The sequence below is a fragment of the Hippopotamus amphibius genome, chromosome 12 (genome assembly GCF_030028045.1).
Source record: "Hippopotamus amphibius kiboko isolate mHipAmp2 chromosome 12, mHipAmp2.hap2, whole genome shotgun sequence".
Classification (NCBI taxonomy): domain Eukaryota; kingdom Metazoa; phylum Chordata; class Mammalia; order Artiodactyla; family Hippopotamidae; genus Hippopotamus; species Hippopotamus amphibius.
In genome coordinates this window covers 26,137,898-26,156,621 of record NC_080197.1, presented here as the reverse complement: position 1 = coordinate 26,156,621, position 18,724 = coordinate 26,137,898, and the positions used below count along the sequence as shown (strand labels likewise).

At 37.1% G+C, this 18,724-nt stretch overlaps 1 protein-coding gene across 2 annotated transcripts in view; it reads left to right on the top strand.

Annotated features, from left to right (window-relative positions):
- CBFA2T2 (CBFA2/RUNX1 partner transcriptional co-repressor 2) overlaps positions 1-18,724 on the top strand; it is a 155,613-nt gene that overhangs the window by 86,915 nt on the left and 49,974 nt on the right. For both annotated transcript variants that reach the window (XM_057701991.1, XM_057701990.1), the window contains exons 2-3: positions 14,195-14,338; positions 17,179-17,420. In XM_057701991.1, the coding sequence (XP_057557974.1) occupies positions 14,195-14,338; positions 17,179-17,420 (386 nt within the window). The remainder of the gene's footprint in view (positions 1-14,194; positions 14,339-17,178; positions 17,421-18,724) is intronic.

The following is an 18,724-nucleotide window of genomic DNA, read 5'->3' as shown; positions in this document are numbered from 1 at the left end:
TGCTGCCAGCTAGCTTTTTCATCTTTACTGTATATCCTGTTTCAACTAAGGATATTCTTAAATTGGAAGAGGAAGGAAGATTGTATATTAACTGTTTTATCTGGCCTAAAGCACTTTAGCCACTTTGCTTGACCTGTCCCAATTAAGTACTGGAGTGAGATTTGTGTGCAGTCTCTTAAATGCTTTTGTATCCTTTGCTACAAACAACATATTTGGTCTAACCTTCTTTGTACTTATATTCTTGCTTGTTGATGCTTTGACAAAAGCCAGAATTTTAAAATACTTGGGTTTGAAAGGTATTTTTTTAAATGTACTTTTTATTGAAGTATAGTTGAATTATAATGTGTTAATTACTGCTATACAGCAAAGTGACTCAGTTATACATATATATATATTTTTAATATTTTTTTATTATGATTTATCACAGGATATTGACTATAGTTCCCTGTGCTATACAGTAGGACCTTATTGTTTATCCATTCTATACCAGTTTGCATCTGCTAATCCCAAACTCTCAATCCAACCCTTGGCAGCCACCAGTCTATTCTCTGTGTCCCTGATTCTGTTTCTGTTTCATAGATAGATTCATTTGTGTCATATTTTAGATTCCGCATGTAAGTGATATCATATGGTATTTGTCTTTCTCTTTCTGACTTACTTCATTTAGTATGATAATCTCTAGTTACATCCATGTTACTGCAAATGACATTATTTGGTTCTTTTCATGGCTGAGTAGTATTCCATTGTATACATGTACTACATCTTCTTCATCCATTCGTCAGTGGACGTTTAGGTTGTTTCCATGTCTCAGCTATTGTGAATAGTGCTGCAGTGCACATAGGGGTGCATGTATCTTTTTGCATTATAGTTTTGCCTGGATATATGCCCAGGAGTGGAATTGCTGGCTCATTTGGTAATTCTATTTTTAATTTTCTGAGGAAACTCCATACTTTTCTCCATAGTGGCTACACCAACTTACATTCTCCACACCCTCTCCAGCATTATGGCCATTCTGACTGGTGTGAGGTGGTACCTCATTGTAGTTTTGATTTGCATTTCTCTAGTAATTAGTGATGTTGATCAAAACAAAGATGTTGATGATCTTTTCACATGCTTATTGACCATCTATATATCTTCTTTGGAGAAATGTCTCTTTAGGTCTTCTGTCCATTTCTCAATTCAGTTGTTTGTTTTTCAATTCATAGCTTTTTTATTTTTTTTAATTTTTAAAGAAAATTTATTTATTTACTTTATTTATTGGCTGCGTTGGGTCTTCCTTGCTGCACACTGGCTTTCTCTAGTTGTGGTGAGCAGGGGGCTACTCTTCATTGCAGTGCTCGGGCTTCTCATTATGATGGCTTCTCTTGTTGTGGAGCACGGGCTGTAGTGCACAGGCTTCAGTAGTTGTGGCACTTGGTCTCAGTAGTTGTGGCTCACAGGCTCTAGAGCGTGGGCTCAGTAGTTGTGGCACACGGGCTTGGTTGCTCCATGGCATGTGGGATCTTCCCGGCCCAGAGATTGAACCCGTGTCTCCTGCATTGGCAGGTGGATTCCTAACCACTGCGCCACTTAGGAAGTCCCTGGTTGTTTGTTTTTTTGTTTTCAAGTTATATGGGCTGTTTGTATATTTTAGAAATTAATCCCTTGCTGGTTGCATCGTTTTGTAAATATTTTCTCCCATTCTGTAGGTTGTCTTTTTGTTTTGTTTATGGTTTCTTTTGCTGTGCATAAGCTTGTAAGCTTGATTAGGTCCCATTTGTTTATTGAAAGGTATTTTCTTAATCATAGGTCTAATCCCTATAATAACCTAAACAGCTAGAATGTATTCCTATATGAATATTTGCATATTTAATTTTGAAATTCACAGTGCCTACAGTTTGGAAGATTATACTCTTTACTTGGCTTCTGGTTTTTTCCCGTTTCCCTGGCTGCTCATTTTCTTTCTTCTTCTTCTTAATTTTCTTTTCATTTCTTTTGAAATATAATCAACATACAGCTCTATATAAGTTTAAGATATACCACATAATGACCTGACATAATGCTGTTCATTTTCAATCTCCTTTTTTAAATTTCTTCTCATCTTGCATGATTCTCCCAAATTAAAGTACCTAAAGATCAGTCCTTGAACCTCTAGTCTATACTCACTTCCTCTAATATATCCAGCTTCAAGCTTTAAATAGCATCTGTGTATCATCAACATGACAACATTTAATCACAAGCTCAGACTTTCCCACCACAGACCTCATCTTCAGACTTTTATATCAAGCTGCCTATCCAACATCCCCATTTGAATATCTACTAGGCATTTCAAACTTAGTCCTGATCTCAAACTATACCTCCCACCCTCCATCTTCCTTTCACATTTTCCCTCTTCTCAGTAAATAGCAACTCCATCCTTCCAGTTGCTCAGGCTGAAAACCTCAGAATTATTCCTTGAGCTCTATCTTCAGCTGTAGGATACCTTGTAAATATTCAACTATTTTCAAATGAATTAATGAGAGAATACTAAAATTCAGTTCAGGAAAAGCTGCTCAACCTCCTTAACCTAAATATTTTTTTCATCACTCCCATCTTCACTACTATTGGGCAGAATTGTATCCCCTAAAAATGTATATGTTGAAGTCCTAACCCCCCGTACTTCAGAATGTGACTGAATTTGGAGGTGGAGTCTTTAAGGAGGTCATCAAGTTAAAATGGGCTCATTAGGGTTGGCCCTAATCCAATATGGCTGATGTTCTTATATGAAGAAAATTCAGGCACAGATATCTTCGGAGGGAAGACCAAGTGAAGACACAGGGAGAAGAAAGCTACTTACAAGCCAATGAGAGATGCTTCAGAAGAAGCCAACCCTGACAACACCTCAGACTTCTAGCTTCCAGAATTGTGAGAAAGTAAATCTCTGTTATTTAAGCCACCCAGTCTGTGGTACTTTCTTACAACAGCCAAACTAATATACCCCAAAAAAACTACAAAAAACAAACAGTTCCATAAAAATCAACCATACTCTTTTTCATATTCCAATGTAGGCAGTAACACGTTTTTTACCATGTTCTTTTTTCTGTCATCCTTCTTTGGTTGTCTTATTCATATTTTCCCTATGAGTGATATTGTCCTGAGAAAGACTTTGATAGATAGAAGATAGACACAGGTAACTGAGCCTGGTGCTCCGGAACTGGGAGCTGAAAACATCAGCAGAGAAATGCAGAGCAGAATGTTCTGCGAAACAATATGGACAAATTGGAGGATGTGGGGAAAGGTGAGAATGAGGAACTTGTAAACATGTTATAAATCTTTGACTTCATGACTAATCCAAAGAAACTGATTAGTAGCTTGAAGAAGAGGATCTGAATAAACTATTCAAGTATGAACAGATATTTAGTGTATAAATAGTCATTATCCTTTTTTTAAAACCTATTGAAGTATAGTTGATTTACAATGTTGTGTTAGTTTCTGGTGTACAGCAAAGTGATTCAGTTATACACATATATTTTTTTTCATATTCTTTTACATTATGGCTTATTACAGGAATTTGAATATCATTCCCTATGCTATACAGTAGGACCTTGTTGTTTATCCGTTCTCTATATAATAGTTTGCATCTGCTAATCCCAAACTCCCAGTTCATCTCTCCCCCCATTCCCTCCCCCTTGGCAATCACAAGTCTGTTCTCTATGTCTGTGAGTCTGTTTCTGTTTCATAAATAAGTTCATTTGTGTCATATTTTAGATTCCACATATAAGTGCTATTATATGATATCTGTCTAATCAATCAACAAGTCCTATTTATTGTAACTCTAAGCATTTTTGAAATCTATCCCCATTTTTCCATTACTATTGCTACTCCTATCCAAGGCTACAGTCATCTCCCGGTATAATAACCTTGTAAGTGTTCTCTTCCGCCTTATGATGTCACTGTTTTCCCCATTGCAGCTAGTGATCTTTCTTTTCTTTGGAAGTGTTTCAAGTTTACAACATAAGAAAAAAGCACAGTATAATGAGCACTCATGTACCCACTCTTAGCTTTGTCAGATTTTAAGGTTTTCTCTTATAATTTGCTTCAGACCTTTTCAAGAAGTGCAGTGTTAGAACTACAATCTGTGACTGTGCCTGATTCCATTCCTTTCCTTCCCTTTGTGGTAGTCATTATCCTGAATTTGATATTTATTATTCCCTTGCTTTTAAAAAATATTTTACTACATATACATATGTGAATGTATCATGTAAATCAGTCTGTTATATAAATTTTTAAATGGTTTTTATGAAAGTATAGTACTACCCATATTTTTCCTGCAACATTTTTTTTTTTTTTTACCTAATATTGCTACATTGTTTTGGGATTTATCTTTTCAACACATAGAGCTCTAGTTCACTTTTTTTTTAATTAATCAATTTATTTATTTATTTATTTTATTGTCTGTGTTGGGTCTTCATTGCTGCACATGGGCTTTCTCTAGTTGCAGCGAGCAGGAGCTTCTCACTGCGGTGGCCTCTTGTTGCAGAGCACGGGCTCTAGGCATGTGGGCTTCAGTAGTTGCAGCACATGGGCTCAATAGTTGTGGCTCACGGACTCTAGAGCACAGGCTCAGTAGCTGCGGCGCACGGGCTTAGTTGCTCCGAGGCATGTGAGATCTTCCCAGACCAGGGCTCGAACCCGTGTCCCCTGCATTGGCAGGCGGATTCTTACCCACTGTGCCACCTAGGAAGTCCTAGTTCACTTATTTTAACAGTATTGACTTTCATTTCTGAATAAGCCACAGTTGTCTATTCTCTATTACTGGACATTTAACATGTTTTTCTTATATGTAAATTTTAGTAATTGCTCATCAAGTTACACCAAAGTCTTGCTGGCATGTAATAAGAATTGCACTGAACTTATACATTAAAATGAGAAAATATTAGTGATAGTAAGTCTTCCCATCCATAAGTACAATAGATTTTTCCAATTATTTGTCTCCTTTTATGACTTTTAGTCTACTTATATTCTTTTTTTTTTAAGTTTATTTATTTGTTTTTTTTTCTGTGTTGCGTCTTTGTTGCTGTGTGCAGGCTTTCTCTAGTTGTGGCAGGTGGGGGCTACTCTTCATTGTGGTGCAGAGGCTTCTCAGTGCAGTGGCTTCTCTTGTTGCAGAGCACAGGTTCTAGGTACCCCACGTAGTTGTGGCATGTGGGCTTCAGTAGTTGTGGCACAAGGGCTCAGTAGTTGTGGCACGTGGGCTTCAGTAGTTGTGGCACAAGGGCTCAGTAGTTGTGGCACAAGCACTCAGTAGTTGTGACTTTTGGGCTCTAGAGCGCAGGCTCAGTAGTTGTGGCACACAGGCTTAGTTGCTCTGCAGCATGTGGGATCTTCCCAGACCAGGAATTGAACCCCTGTCCCCTGCATTGGCAGGTGGATTCTTAACCACTGTGCCACCAGGGAAGTCCCTACTTATACTCTTTTTTTTTTATCTTTAAGAACTTTCATTGAGATACAATTGACATGCAATATTTAACCTACTTATATTCTTTATAAAGGTTTTATATATCTTGTGTTAGGTTTATTCGTAGGTGGTTTATAATTTTTGTTGTATATTCATATCTTTTTGAAATTACTGTTTATTTTCTGGTGTGTAGGAATGCAAATAATTTTAAAAATATTGGACTTTTATCTAGAAATCTTGCTGAACCTTCATGTTAATTCTAATGCTGGGTGGTAGAGTCTCTTGGTTCTATTTTATACTCATCTTGTGTATACAAAAGGATAATTTTATTTCTTTCTTTGCAACCCTTTTATCCATTATGGTTGGTAAACTGTCCTGTTGCTATGGCTTGACTCTTGAGTAAATGTTGAATAGAAGCATTGATAACTGGACAGCTTTATCTTTTGCAGTTGAAAGGCAATGCTTACAATGTTTCACCAATAAATATGTGGGTTTTTAGAGGAGACCCTTTATCAAGTTAAGGAATTGATCTTCTATTTCTAGTTTTAATTCATATTCGTGAGTGAATTGGGTTTTATCGAATGTTATTTTGTAATTATAGAGGTGATTTCAAGGTGGGTTTTGAGGGGGATTTTTAAAAATTAATTATTTAATTAATTGATTTACAGTGTTGTGTTAGTTTCTGTCGTATCGCAAAATGAATCAGTTATACGTATACATCCACTCTTTTTTAGATTCTTTTCCCATGCAGGTCATTACAGAATATTGAATAGAGTTCCGTGTGCTATAAAGTAGGTTCTTATTAGTTATATTTTAGATTCCACATATAAACGATATCATATGATATTTGTCTTTCTCTGTCTGACTTACTTCACTCAGTATGATAATCTCTAGGTCCATCCATGTCGCTGCAGATGGCATTATTTCATTCTTTTTAAGGTGTTTTTAAAAAAATCTGTTAATATGGTGAACTATTGGATTTTCTAATATTAAATTATCCTTACATTCTTAGATAAACTCAGCTTGATTGTGATTTTTTAAAAGAATACATTGCTGAATTTGGTTTGCTAATTTTCTCGGCTTTATTATAATATAATTTATATATAAAATTCACCCATTTAATGTATACAGTTTGTTTTAGCTGTTGTATATAGTTGTGTTAGCACCATTACAGTCAATATATGGAGTATTTCCATCACCATGAAAAGATTTATCATGCCCCCTAATGTGCCCCTTTGTAGTCATTTTCTTCCCATCAGTACCAGGGAGTGGTCTGCTTTTTGTCACTAATTTTGTCTTGTCTAAAGTTTCATACAGATAGGATAATACAGTATGTAGTTTTGTTGTGTGCCTAGCATCTTTCACTTAGCCTAATGCTTCTGGTATTCATCCATGTTGTTGGATGGTAGTGTGTTCCTTTTTGTTGATGTGTTACAGTTTGTGTTTCTTTGATGACTAGCATGTTGAGCATCTTATGTCCTTATCAGCCATTTGTATATCTTCTTTTGGGAATTGTCCTTTTAAGTCTTTTTGTGCATTCTTAAAATCGGGTTGTTTGTTATTATCAAGTTGTTAGAGTTATTTATATATTCTGGGTTATCTCTGTGTCTGGTGTCAGATGGCATTGGCAGAAGATAGAGAGATGACTGAGGAGGAAATAAGCATAATCTTGAAGCATGTGATCCTTCACAGGTATGCTGTTCATCTTTGAGGTTCTCCTTTAAGGTCTGTCTGACTTTGGGAAGAACATCTGACAACTAGCCTTCTTTTTGCAACTCCTCAGCTCTGACTTCATGTTGTTAGTGTTCTGTCTTTATTTTTATTTTTTGGCACACGGGCTTAGTTGCTCCGCGGCATGTGGGATCTTCCTGGAGCTGGGATCGAACCCGTGATCTCTGCATTGGCAGGTGGATTCTTAACCACTGCGCCACCTAGGAAGCCAGTGTTCTGTCTTTAAATAATTTTTTTCTGTTTTAATTTTTATATGTTATTTTCTTTCAAGGTCAATAAGTAGAAGTTTCTTTATATCCAGTCTTAAGAAAACAAAAACATTATTCAGATGAACCACTTCAGTGGATGTGGTTTAAAAAAAAAAAGGTTTTATAGGCATAGAAATAAAAAGTAAACTAAGAATTAGACATTTGAATTTTTCTAGTTTTTTAGTCAACCATAGCAGAGGTTGGTAAACTATGGCCCACTGCCTATTTTTGCAAATACAGGCTTATTGTATTATCTACTGTACCACCACAGCAGAGTTAAACAGCTGTGACAGAGACCATATGCCCAAAATGTCAAAAATATTTAGTATCTTACCCTGTGCAGAAAAAGTTTGCTGATCCCTGAGTTGCAGGAATGTATTAGATTAATTTTCTAATGTACTCATGAGTATGGAATGGAAAATTTTGTTTTTTCAATGCCTGTTGTTAGTATATGGTAAAGCATTAATTTTGTTTTAGTTGGGCACTGTCTTCAAACTCCCTTGTAAAACATTTTCTGGTAATTTCTTTACTTGAGTCCTTATGCCTCAATTTTTGTTGAATAATAAATTATCTGTCATTGTAAACAATTATTCCGGGCTATCTCTGCATATGAAGCCTGCATGTTGTTAGAAAGTTGGATGCATTGTCAGGTTTGTGGCAGAGCTACAAGGATGGGAAATGCTCATCCTTAAGCATGTGCTGTGCCCATAATTATTTTAGCTAGCCTTATAAGCCTGTAAGTGCAACAGTAATTTTCATGTTCTTTCCACTATCCGTAATAGATTAAAATAGTCAATTTTGGAAATGCTTTTCACCTGACAGTTAAATTTAGAACATTTACCTATGCTTGGCAATGGTTGAAGAGAAACTGTGGTCAGGAAAATCTTCTTCCTGATTTTTCCCTTAGTTCTGATCCCAACTTTAGGGGCACCATTCAGACTGTACTCTTCATGCTTTTTGTCCTTATGTGCTGCCTGGAAAGCCCATGTATCCTTTCCAGTAAACTACTTAATGGTCTTAAAGACTTCCCTGGCCTTCATGAGTAAGTAATGCTTCTGCTTCTTTATTTTCTTAGTATTTTGTACACATGTAAATGTATCTGTCTTTCATGTAACTCAGGGCCCTGTCGTCTTTATCTGTTTCCCAAAGTCTGGCAAATACAGGGCAGTCAGTAGCACGGGATCTCGAGCACCTCAAAATTTAGCCACAAATGATTGGCAAAAATCCAGTTATTCATCAATAGATACTTGTTTATTTACTGTAGTACACCCTCACAATGGACTATCATGCCTTTGGTTTTTTTTAAATTAATTTTTATTGGAGTATAGTTGATTTACAGTGTTGTGTTAGTTTCTTCTGTATAGCAAAGTGAATCAATTATACATGTATGTATCTCTCCACTCTCTTTTAGAGTCTATTCCCATATAGATCATTACAGAGTATGGAGTAGAGTTCCCTGTGCTGTACAGCAGGTTCTTATTAGTTATCTATTTTATGTATAGTAGTGTGTATATGTCAATCCCAGTTGCCCAGTTTATCCCTCTCCCCCATCATGCATTTGTTAAATAAAAAAAAAAAGAGGTTGTGGAATTAAGAATTTCAGGACATACTTTAAAAGTATAAAACAAACAAAAAACCAAGGAGCGGTATAGTTTGTTTGTGACATAGATCAGTTGCCTATTGGTCTATTGCTGTAACAAACCATGCTAAAACTTAGTGGCCTAAAACAGTAAGCTTTTTCTTTTCTTTTTTTGCACATGAATCTGTGAGTTCAGGAAGTTCTCCTCTTGCTTGTGCTCATTTATTCATATGTCTGCAAGCAGTTAACTACAGGTCAGACTCATTAAGTTAGGCTCTTACATGTTTGGAGATCAGCTGGCCTTAGCTGGTGCAACTCATCTCTGCTCCATGTGGTCTCATCCTCTTGCAGACTAGTCTGGATTTGCTTTCAGGGCAGGGTTAGAGTTCCAAGACAGGTGTAGAACCGGTCACTTCCATCACATTATATTGGCCAAAGCAAGTCAGAGGGCCTGACCAGTTTCAGGAGAATAGGGAATAGATCCCATTTCCTGAGGCACTGCAAAAGGCATGGCTACAGAGATACCATTATTAGATATGCTCAGTTCTAATGTAATTATGCTGCCTTTGTATAAGTGGGGGTGGGATAAGAATTTGTTTTTGCGTTTGCTCATTTGTACAGAGAAAGAATGGATGGATACACAAGAAACAGATTAAAATGGTTATGGACCAGGTGGGGTATGTAGGGACAGGAGCAGGGAGTATTTCTTTTTATATCAATATGAATTTTGAACCATATAAATATATACTTTTACATACAGAAAATAAAATTATCTACCTAGCGGCGCCCCCCCCCCCCCCCCCCAAATAATTCTCTTTAAACCATCACAATTGTTTCTTAGTTAGGAATCTGATTTGTTTTTTTAAAAAATGGTAGTGGCTTCCTTGGTCATCCTGTTTGGAATGATCAAGAATTCCTGTACTGTGCATCTAAAAGATCTATATTCAGCTTATTTTCCTCAGAGATGATAATCAGGGGCACTTGACCATATCTTCTACCCAGAGCTTAGCATAGATAAACATCTCAATGGCCAAATAAAATGATTACTTCTAGTAGATTGTTAATCTGGTTCAAGTAAACATGTAAGAGTGTCTACTGTGTTGTACCAGCCATTATTACATATATGTCCCCTCCCAATAACCCTGTGTTGTAAGTATTAGCCCCAGAGACAGATGAAGAAAACCATAGTCACACAACAAGTAAATGATAGAGCATCCTTCACATCAAGTTCACCTTCTTTCACCTAAACATCCTTCCTCCTTGCAGCCCTGGTAGTTCCCCTTCTTTCCAGTTGTTTGTGGGTAGCCCTTCCCCTCACATAATTGTATTTTTCTTCTCTCATATTTATACCTCTTCTATTTATTGTTCCTTTGTCAATCTCAAAGTAATGTTTAAAAACTATAATGAAAAAAGCAGTTTGTAATGATCTGAGGCGACTTCCCTGGTGGTGCAGTGGTTAAGAATCCGCCTGCCAATGCAGGGGACATGGGTTCGAGCCCTGGTCTGGGAAGATCCCACATGCCTCGGAGCAATTAAGCCCATGCCACAACTACCGAGCCTGCATTCTAGAGCCCGTGAGCCACAACTACTGAAGCCCGTGCGCCTAGAGCCTGTGCTCCACAACAAGAGAAGCCACTGCACTGAGAAGCCCATGCACTGCAATGAAGAGTAGCCCCCACTTGCCACAACTAGAGAAAGCCCGCCCAACGCAGCCAATAAATAAATAAATAAATTTATTAAAAATAAATAATGATTTGTAAATGCCCTCATTTGTGGGCAGTTTATCATACAAGATTCTTCTCAAGTAGCACTTACCTAGGATGTTTATGTTTGTGTTTAGTATTATTTTCTCCTAAAGCTACAGAATAATTCTGCTTTTTAGTTTCATGTTTGAGTCTTCAAATGCCTGTGTGGGGGAAAAAAATCACGCTGCCCTCACTTGGAGAGCTGTTTATTATTTTGTTCTCTCTTTCGTCAGTTTTTTATTTTCATGACATCCTCAGCATCTTGCACAATGGAGAGGTGAAATCATTATCCAAACGTATTTTTTCACATTTGTCCCTCTTCTTTAGCTCAAGTTGTGTGGCTTTACGTTGTTAGATGTTGAAGCATCAGTGATTTTGCAGATTCATCTGGTCGTATTTCCATATATATCCAAATATTTAAAATAACCAAAGTACAAACTCATAGAGTGACTAAATTATCAGTTACTTTGAACCTTATAATCTATGTCTAGAGTCAAGTTGAAGCTTTCTGATAAAACTAAGGGTTAATTTAATTTTCTAGGACTGAATGCTTTGTCTCTTTCGTGGTTCAAGCAGTGGTGTTTATGGCCTCAAGTCACACTTAAGTAAAAAGAGTTTTTTCTCTTTGAACTGTATCTAAGGTTCTCTGGAATTGAAATTACTCAAAATATATATAGTTGGTTCTTTCAAGGGATCCAGCTAGATGTTTTATGAAACATAAGTTTTATAAAAATTCAGAAATGAAGTCACTCTAAACGTGATGGCATAAAGACATGCATCGGCCACCAAGCAGAGGGTTAAAATGCCTTTGATTGTACTCGTTATCCACCATCTGAGCAACTGCTGGATTTGTCTGATTATAAACCAGGATAGAGCTCTAACATCAAGAAGTGCATTCGTGCCACCCAGCTTCCAACAAAAATATCATCTTACATTGTACTTGGTACTGTTGCAACTGTTGATTCTTGGATCATTCCATATAATCTCTCTGAGGTCACATGGGTTGTTGATAGTATACACATTTTCTGTGGGCAACAAATGTTAATATTAACTTGGACATAGTCACAAGGCTAGTTAAGTGATAAAATCAGGACTTGACTGTAGTCTTTATGTTTTCTAATCATCATTATCCTTTACTGGGTACCTTCTTTATACCTAGCACTAACCTAGGCATTATCTCTAATCTTTACATCAAAATGAGGTCCAGAAGGGTAAAGTGATTTGATAAAATTCACTCAGGCTGTTAGAATGACGAGTCACACCAAACCTCTCAGTCTCTGTACCCATACTTTTCCAACTGGACGACGTTGTTCCTTGAAACATGAAGAATGATACTAGTGTTGCGAGTTTGTGAGTAGTGACGTAAATAAAAGATAGTTGGTTTTAACCTAATATAAACTGTATTCTGGAGTCTGGGTTTTCCCCAGTTTCTAAGCTTTCAGTTGGTATATAATTCAGTATTCTGCAGTTAGGCTGCTCTGAGTTTTTCATTCTGCCAAGTGCTGAATGCTAAAACACATCTCACTGCTAAGCCCTCCTCGGGCCTTTGGCGCCCTTGCTGTAAAGGCAGGTGGTCTGAAGAAAGGCTCCCTCTAGGTTGTTGCACACTGTACGCAACACGTGACAGTGCGAGACAACTGTCAGTTCCTTCCTTCTTTTCTCCCCCCATGCTCCAGAAAGCTGGGCCCCAGATGGAAGAGCTGGAATCATGTCAACTGTTCGCTCAAGGGCATTGAGAAAACACTGTCAAGAGGAAAAAGGCAAACGCAATAGTTAATTAGTCCACTCATCAGACAGGACGACCATCAATTTTACAAAGAAAATGTCCTGGACAGAGAGATGGGAAGGGCTGGCAGAATGTTGCCCACATGGCTCTCAAAGAGCTGCACATTTTTGTCAGGGGATTTGTAACTTGGGGGCATTGCTTCCCTGATTGACTATATATATTTGTTATATCTCTTCCCAAAATGTGGCCACTGGAAACCAAAGCATAAAAATAATATTTGGGGATATTTTCCTCATGAGAAAGTGCCCTTGAATGTACAAAGATGCCTTGTTGCCAGTGTTGTGGATGCTTTTATGTGTATAATGTTTATAACTGTGATCTCAGTGAAGGAAAACTGATTTAACATTCTCATTTGAACCTTTCTTCTCCATTTCTTGTACTTTAAATTGAATTCAGCAGTTATTGGGAATAAATACATGGTATTTAAATGAAAAGCTTGGAATTTCTGAGAGGAACATAGCTCAATTTAAAGGTGATTATGGTAGCCCAGTCCTATTATTAACCAAGTAGGTAACAAGTTGCTTTAATGGATAAAGTAACTTCTTGAAGATATTAGAACATTACTCTTCATTATCAAGTCTTATTCATATAAGCTCAGACCTAATTCTAATGTCATTAAATTTAATCTACCTAATCTGACTTTCTGGGATTTGTTGCTGTTAAGTGTTATGAAACAGCTCCTTATTATGAATTGTCTTCATAGATGAAGTAGCCTGTGCTTACTTTAGGGTCAGCTCTACTTGTCTTTTTTTGGACATTGTACATCATAAATGACATGCCTGGTATCAGAGATGTTGACTCCACTTCTTTTTTCTTACTTAGAATAGTTGATGCATATAAACATGTATTTCATCATTCGTAGTAATTTATATACAACTGACTGATTCTATTTCCATGGCATGCAGTTGATACTTACTTGTCTGGACAGCCCCACATTACCTTTTTTTCCTCTACTGCTTTGATTAATGTGTAAGAAGTCAGGAAAGAATGCAGTTGAGATAAGCTGAATTTATAACCTGGTTTCTTCCTTTCTCAGCCACTATCCTCACTGTTAACTCTCATGTCACATCATCCCTTGACCTTGCTGCCTTGTCTTAGATTCCTAGGATTGCTGTAACAAGTTACCACAAACTGGGTGGCTTCAAACAGCACTATTCTCTCACAGTTCAAGAGGCCAGATGTCTAAAATCAAGGTATCAGCAAGGTTGATGCCTTTTTGGCCTAAGAGAAGGAATCTATTCTATACCTGTCTCCTAGCTTCAGGTGGTTGCTGACAATCCTTGGCATTCCTTGGCTTGTAGATGGCACCATTCCAGTCTCTGCCTCCATTGTCACATGGCGTTCTCTGTGTGGGACTGTGTATGTCTTTACGTAGACTTCTCTTCTTATAAGGACATCATTCATATTGGATTTAGAAATGACCCAGATAATCCAGAATGATCTCCTCCCCTCAAGATCCTTAACTTAATTACATCTTCAGGGACCCCTTTTCCAAATCAGGAAATATTCACAGTTCAAGGAATTAAGAGGTAGACATATTGGGGGGGGCACCATTCAGCCTATTATACTAAGTAAGCATTTTCTTAACTTCTCAGTTCTCTAGGCAAATATGTTGGTATTTTAAATTGTTGTCACTATTTTTATTATCTTATAGAAAATTCTGACTTCCATTCCTTTTATTCTCTACAGTTGGTGCTGACAAAAGGGTGCCAGCAATGCCTGGATCGCCTGTGGAAGTAAAGATACAGTCAAGATCCTCACCTCCCACCATGCCACCCCTCCCACCAATAAATCCCGGAGGACCCAGGCCAGTGTCGTTCACTCCTACAGCATGTGAGACCTCTTAGTTACTTGGGTTTGTGGTTCACTGTGACATTTGGATCTAAATGAATATCATCAAGCCTTCTGTATATACTACTCAACATTTTCAAAATGGCTGTTAATACACATATATCTAGTTGTTTCATTTATAAGTTGCTTTTTCCCTCTGAGAATAGTACATAGTTGATTTAGGTATTTGCAAATTTAGTAGTCTAAATATTTTTGTTTTCATACCTTTTGGCTTGTATTTTAATTTCTTTGGCTCTAAAATAATAAATTTAAATTATTATGTTGATTCATAGGATTCAAAGTAAGTTTCATAAAAATATTGAACTACTCTAGGACTGTCATGGTAAGGTGTTTTTCACAAAAGAAAATTATTGTTTTGTTAGTTTACTAGGGCTACTATCACAAAATACCAAAGACTGGGTGGCTTAAGTGACAAAAAATTTATTTTTTCACAGTTCTGGAGGTTAGAAGTCCAAGATCAAGGTGTTCAGCACGTTTGGTTTCTTCAAAGGCCTCCTTCCTTGTCTTGCAGATAGCTGTCTTCTTCCTCTGTCCTCTCTTAGCCTTTCCTTGTGCGTTTGCATGCTTGATGCTTCTTCCTCTTCTTATAAGTACAACAGTCCTGTTGGATTAGGACCTATGCATATGACCTCATTTAACCTTTAAGGGCCCTGTCTCCAAATATAGTCACATTCTGAGGTAATGGGGATCAGAACTTCAGCATAGGAGTTTGGGAGGGGGATACAATGTAGTCCATAACAGTTAGACAATAAATATATAATAACTTGTTCGGCCTTACTAGTCATCAAGGAAATGCAAGCTAAAATCCAATATAGTACCATATACACCCACAAGAATGTTCAAGATAAAAATATCAAGTTTTGTTGAGTATGTGTGGAGCAACTTGAACAATCAGACATTGTTTATGAGAAAAATTTTTGGTAGTATCTATTAAAGCTGAATTTCCGCAAACCCTGTAACTCAGCAAATTTAGTCCTAAAACCTTACTTTAAAAAAGAAGGTTTAATTATTTATTGTCCCAAAACATTTGAAATTGAGTAACTGGCAACTGTAACAGTTTGAGCCAGAGTTTATGAAATGAAGTTTCATATCCTTTTTTCTTAAAGTCTGTTTTTTATCTCAATGTTAAACAGCCTCAGATAAAGGTACTACCTTGAAGTGAAACAGATTTAAACCCAGGCTGTCATTCAGGTTTCAAGATATAGACAGTAGGAGTGTGTGTGTGTGTGTGTGTGTGTGTGTGTGTGTGTGTGTGTGTGTGTGTGTGTGTGTGTGTGTGTGTGTGTGTGTGTGTGTGTGTGTGTGTGTGTGTGTGTGTGTTCAGCCCCTCTGTATTTGACTATGTAGGGGTAAATGTTTTATTTCAAAAAATGTGACCATACACTTTCACTGAAGAAACCATGTGAGTATCAGGGTGGCGAAAAGCACAAGTAATGTAATATTTTTACAGATTGCTTCAAATGAGGGCAGCTCTCCAATGGCAATGAACCTTTCTGTGAACACAAAGAAATGGTACACCATTGCAACTAATTTTCTGTATTGCTGAGGTTGAGTGTTGAGCCTTCCTTTCAAGTAGCTCTAGCATCCTTTACTGGAAGACACAGTAGAGAAATCACCCTCTTTTTCTCAGCTTGTTAACCTTTTATGCAGTGAGCCATTCAGCAACATTTTCCTGAACACTTAAACTTTGAGAGCTAATGAACAAAACCAACATATATACTGCATACACAGCGCATAACAGCTTAGCTAATTATGATATACACAGATGTGTGTTTATCAAGAAGTGGTCAGTCTTTCAAGGCAATGCAAATATAGAAAAACATAATTATAATTTGGTAAGTAAAATAATGGAAGCATGTACATAGGCAGCACAGAGAAAAGTTATTAAATCTAGTAGGAGCAGCAGAGTTTGTCAAATAATGCTTCTTAATACAGGTGATATGTTTTAGACCTAGCTTTACTGTCTTAACTTTTCAAGCCTGGATATGATTAAATGAAAATCTAGTGACACCTAGATACTAGGTAATTTTATTTCATTCATCAGGGAAGAAGAGGCTTTGCCTCCAATAATGTGGCTCTAGAGTCGTGTTCCAAATTAAAACCACAAGAAATGAGTCTTAAGAACAGTGGACAAATAGGAAAACTGTAATTAATCCCATGTATTATAACTTGAGCAGAAATCTAGAATGAAAGTGTCCTGTATGGTATCTAGAAAATGCCTTATTGAATGACCAAGAATTTGGCACTGTCAAGCAGGGCAAAACTGATTTTGATGGACATGAATATATGCTGAATGGTCGAAGAGATATATATCTCATTGCAGGAACAGGTCATTAAACCTATAGCCTAGAAAAAAACATTTCTCACATTAACACAACTCTCTGCTTTCTGATTATCTTGTTCAAATGCTATACTTTAATTGATTGCTTAAATTCTCTGGGAACCTGAGGTTGGGAAGAAGATGTTACATAAGAGATGAGCATGAGTGTCCAGTCATTGGAAACACATATACTACCAGACTCCTCTCATGCAGCCCATTGCAAGAAGTCTTCAAACTACCCATCCCTCCCCTTGGCACCTGTAGAAGTGTGCTTTTGTAGCACTCATACTCTTCTTTCAGCACTTCTATGTTATTCTGTTATTTTTTACCTGGCAGTCTGTCTCACTATAAAGCAATGTTGTTGAAGACTGAAACAGTGTCTTCTATACTCTTTTAACGTGTGATTTACAAAATTCAAATGAATAAATGAAGGAGAATGCAAAAAAAGAAGAAATTAACAGAGATCCTTGTCTTTTGCACTTAAACCAAGTCTTTCTTTTAGTGAGCAATGGCATCAACCATTCTCCTCCTACCCTGAATGGCGCCCCATCACCACCACAGAGATTCAGCAATGGTCCTGCCTCTTCCACATCATCTGCACTAACAAATCAACAGTTGCCAGCCACTTGTGGTGCTCGGCAGCTCAGCAAGTTGAAACGCTTCCTCACCACTCTGCAACAGTTTGGCAATGACATCTCACCTGAGATTGGGGAGAAGGTGCGGACTCTTGTCCTAGCACTGGTGGTAAGTACAGCATCACTGTCGACAGCTGCTTGAGTATGTGGCTCAGAACTGCAGTCAGAAGAGAAGTTGTACATATTTCTCCTCATTCCCAAACTGGTAGCAATGTGGCAAATTCTGCAGTCTGTATTAGTATAACTTGTATAATGCTGTTGAAGCATGGGTTTCAGTTGTGGATCAAAGCAGCAATAACAAAATATAAAATGTTTACCTTATTGTTTTTTATGGTATCAATTTAATTCCAATAAGCAACTTTGAATTTGTCTTAAAACTGATTTTCAACAGACCCACTGATGTTCAACTTATATTCAATGCCTGGTGCATTGTTTCCAAACTAGAGAAAAAAGACAAATGGTTTAATTTTTAAGATAATTTGTAAAATTACAAGTTTCATGGTCTAAATAAATAGTATCAAAGGGATTACATTCTTCAGCTCCTCACGCAAATACAACCTCTTCAGGATTTAGAAGGTACACATAATTTTTTTCCATACTGAGTGACAAATCCGTGGTATAAGGTAGTGATTTTCTTACATTGACAGCTGGTGGGGGTTTGAGTCTCATTGTACATAAGGGAAGAGCTACCAGTTCTTAATGTTTGTAAATTGAATTCCTCAAGATTTACCTCAATGAAAAGCACACTGTGCTCCTGCATATTAGCCTCTATATGTGATAAAGATGATGGTACTAAACTTTCACTTGGCAGTTCTCAAAGTATAATTAGGGACCCCTAGGATTTCTCAACCCTTTTAGGAAGCCTAGGAGGTTAAAAACATTTTCGTAATACTACTAAAATGTTACTTGCCTCTTGACTCTTATCCTCTCATGACTGTACAGTGAAATTTTCTAGAGGCTGCATGACATAGGATGCTGCAACAGATTAAATGCAGAAGCAGATAGGAGAATCCAGCTTCTCTTATTAAGCTAGATGGTGGAGCGATTTGCAAAACTGTACAAACTGTGCTATTCTCCTTACTACATTTTTAAACCATTTTTTAAATTGAAGTATAGTTAATTTGCAATGTTGTGTTAGTTTCAGGTGTACAGCAAAGTGATTCAGCTATATTCTTTTTCAGATTCTTTTCCATTATAGGTTGTTGCAAGGTATTGAATATAGTTCCCTGTGCTATAGGGCAGGTCCTTGTTGTGTATCTGTTTTATACACAGTAGTGTGTATCTGTTAATCTCCAATTCCTAATCTATCCCTCCCCCACTTTCCCCTTTGGTACCCGTGGTTGGTTTTCTATGTATGTGACTCTATTTTTGTTTTGTAAATAAGTTCATTTGTATCATTTTTTTTAGATTCAG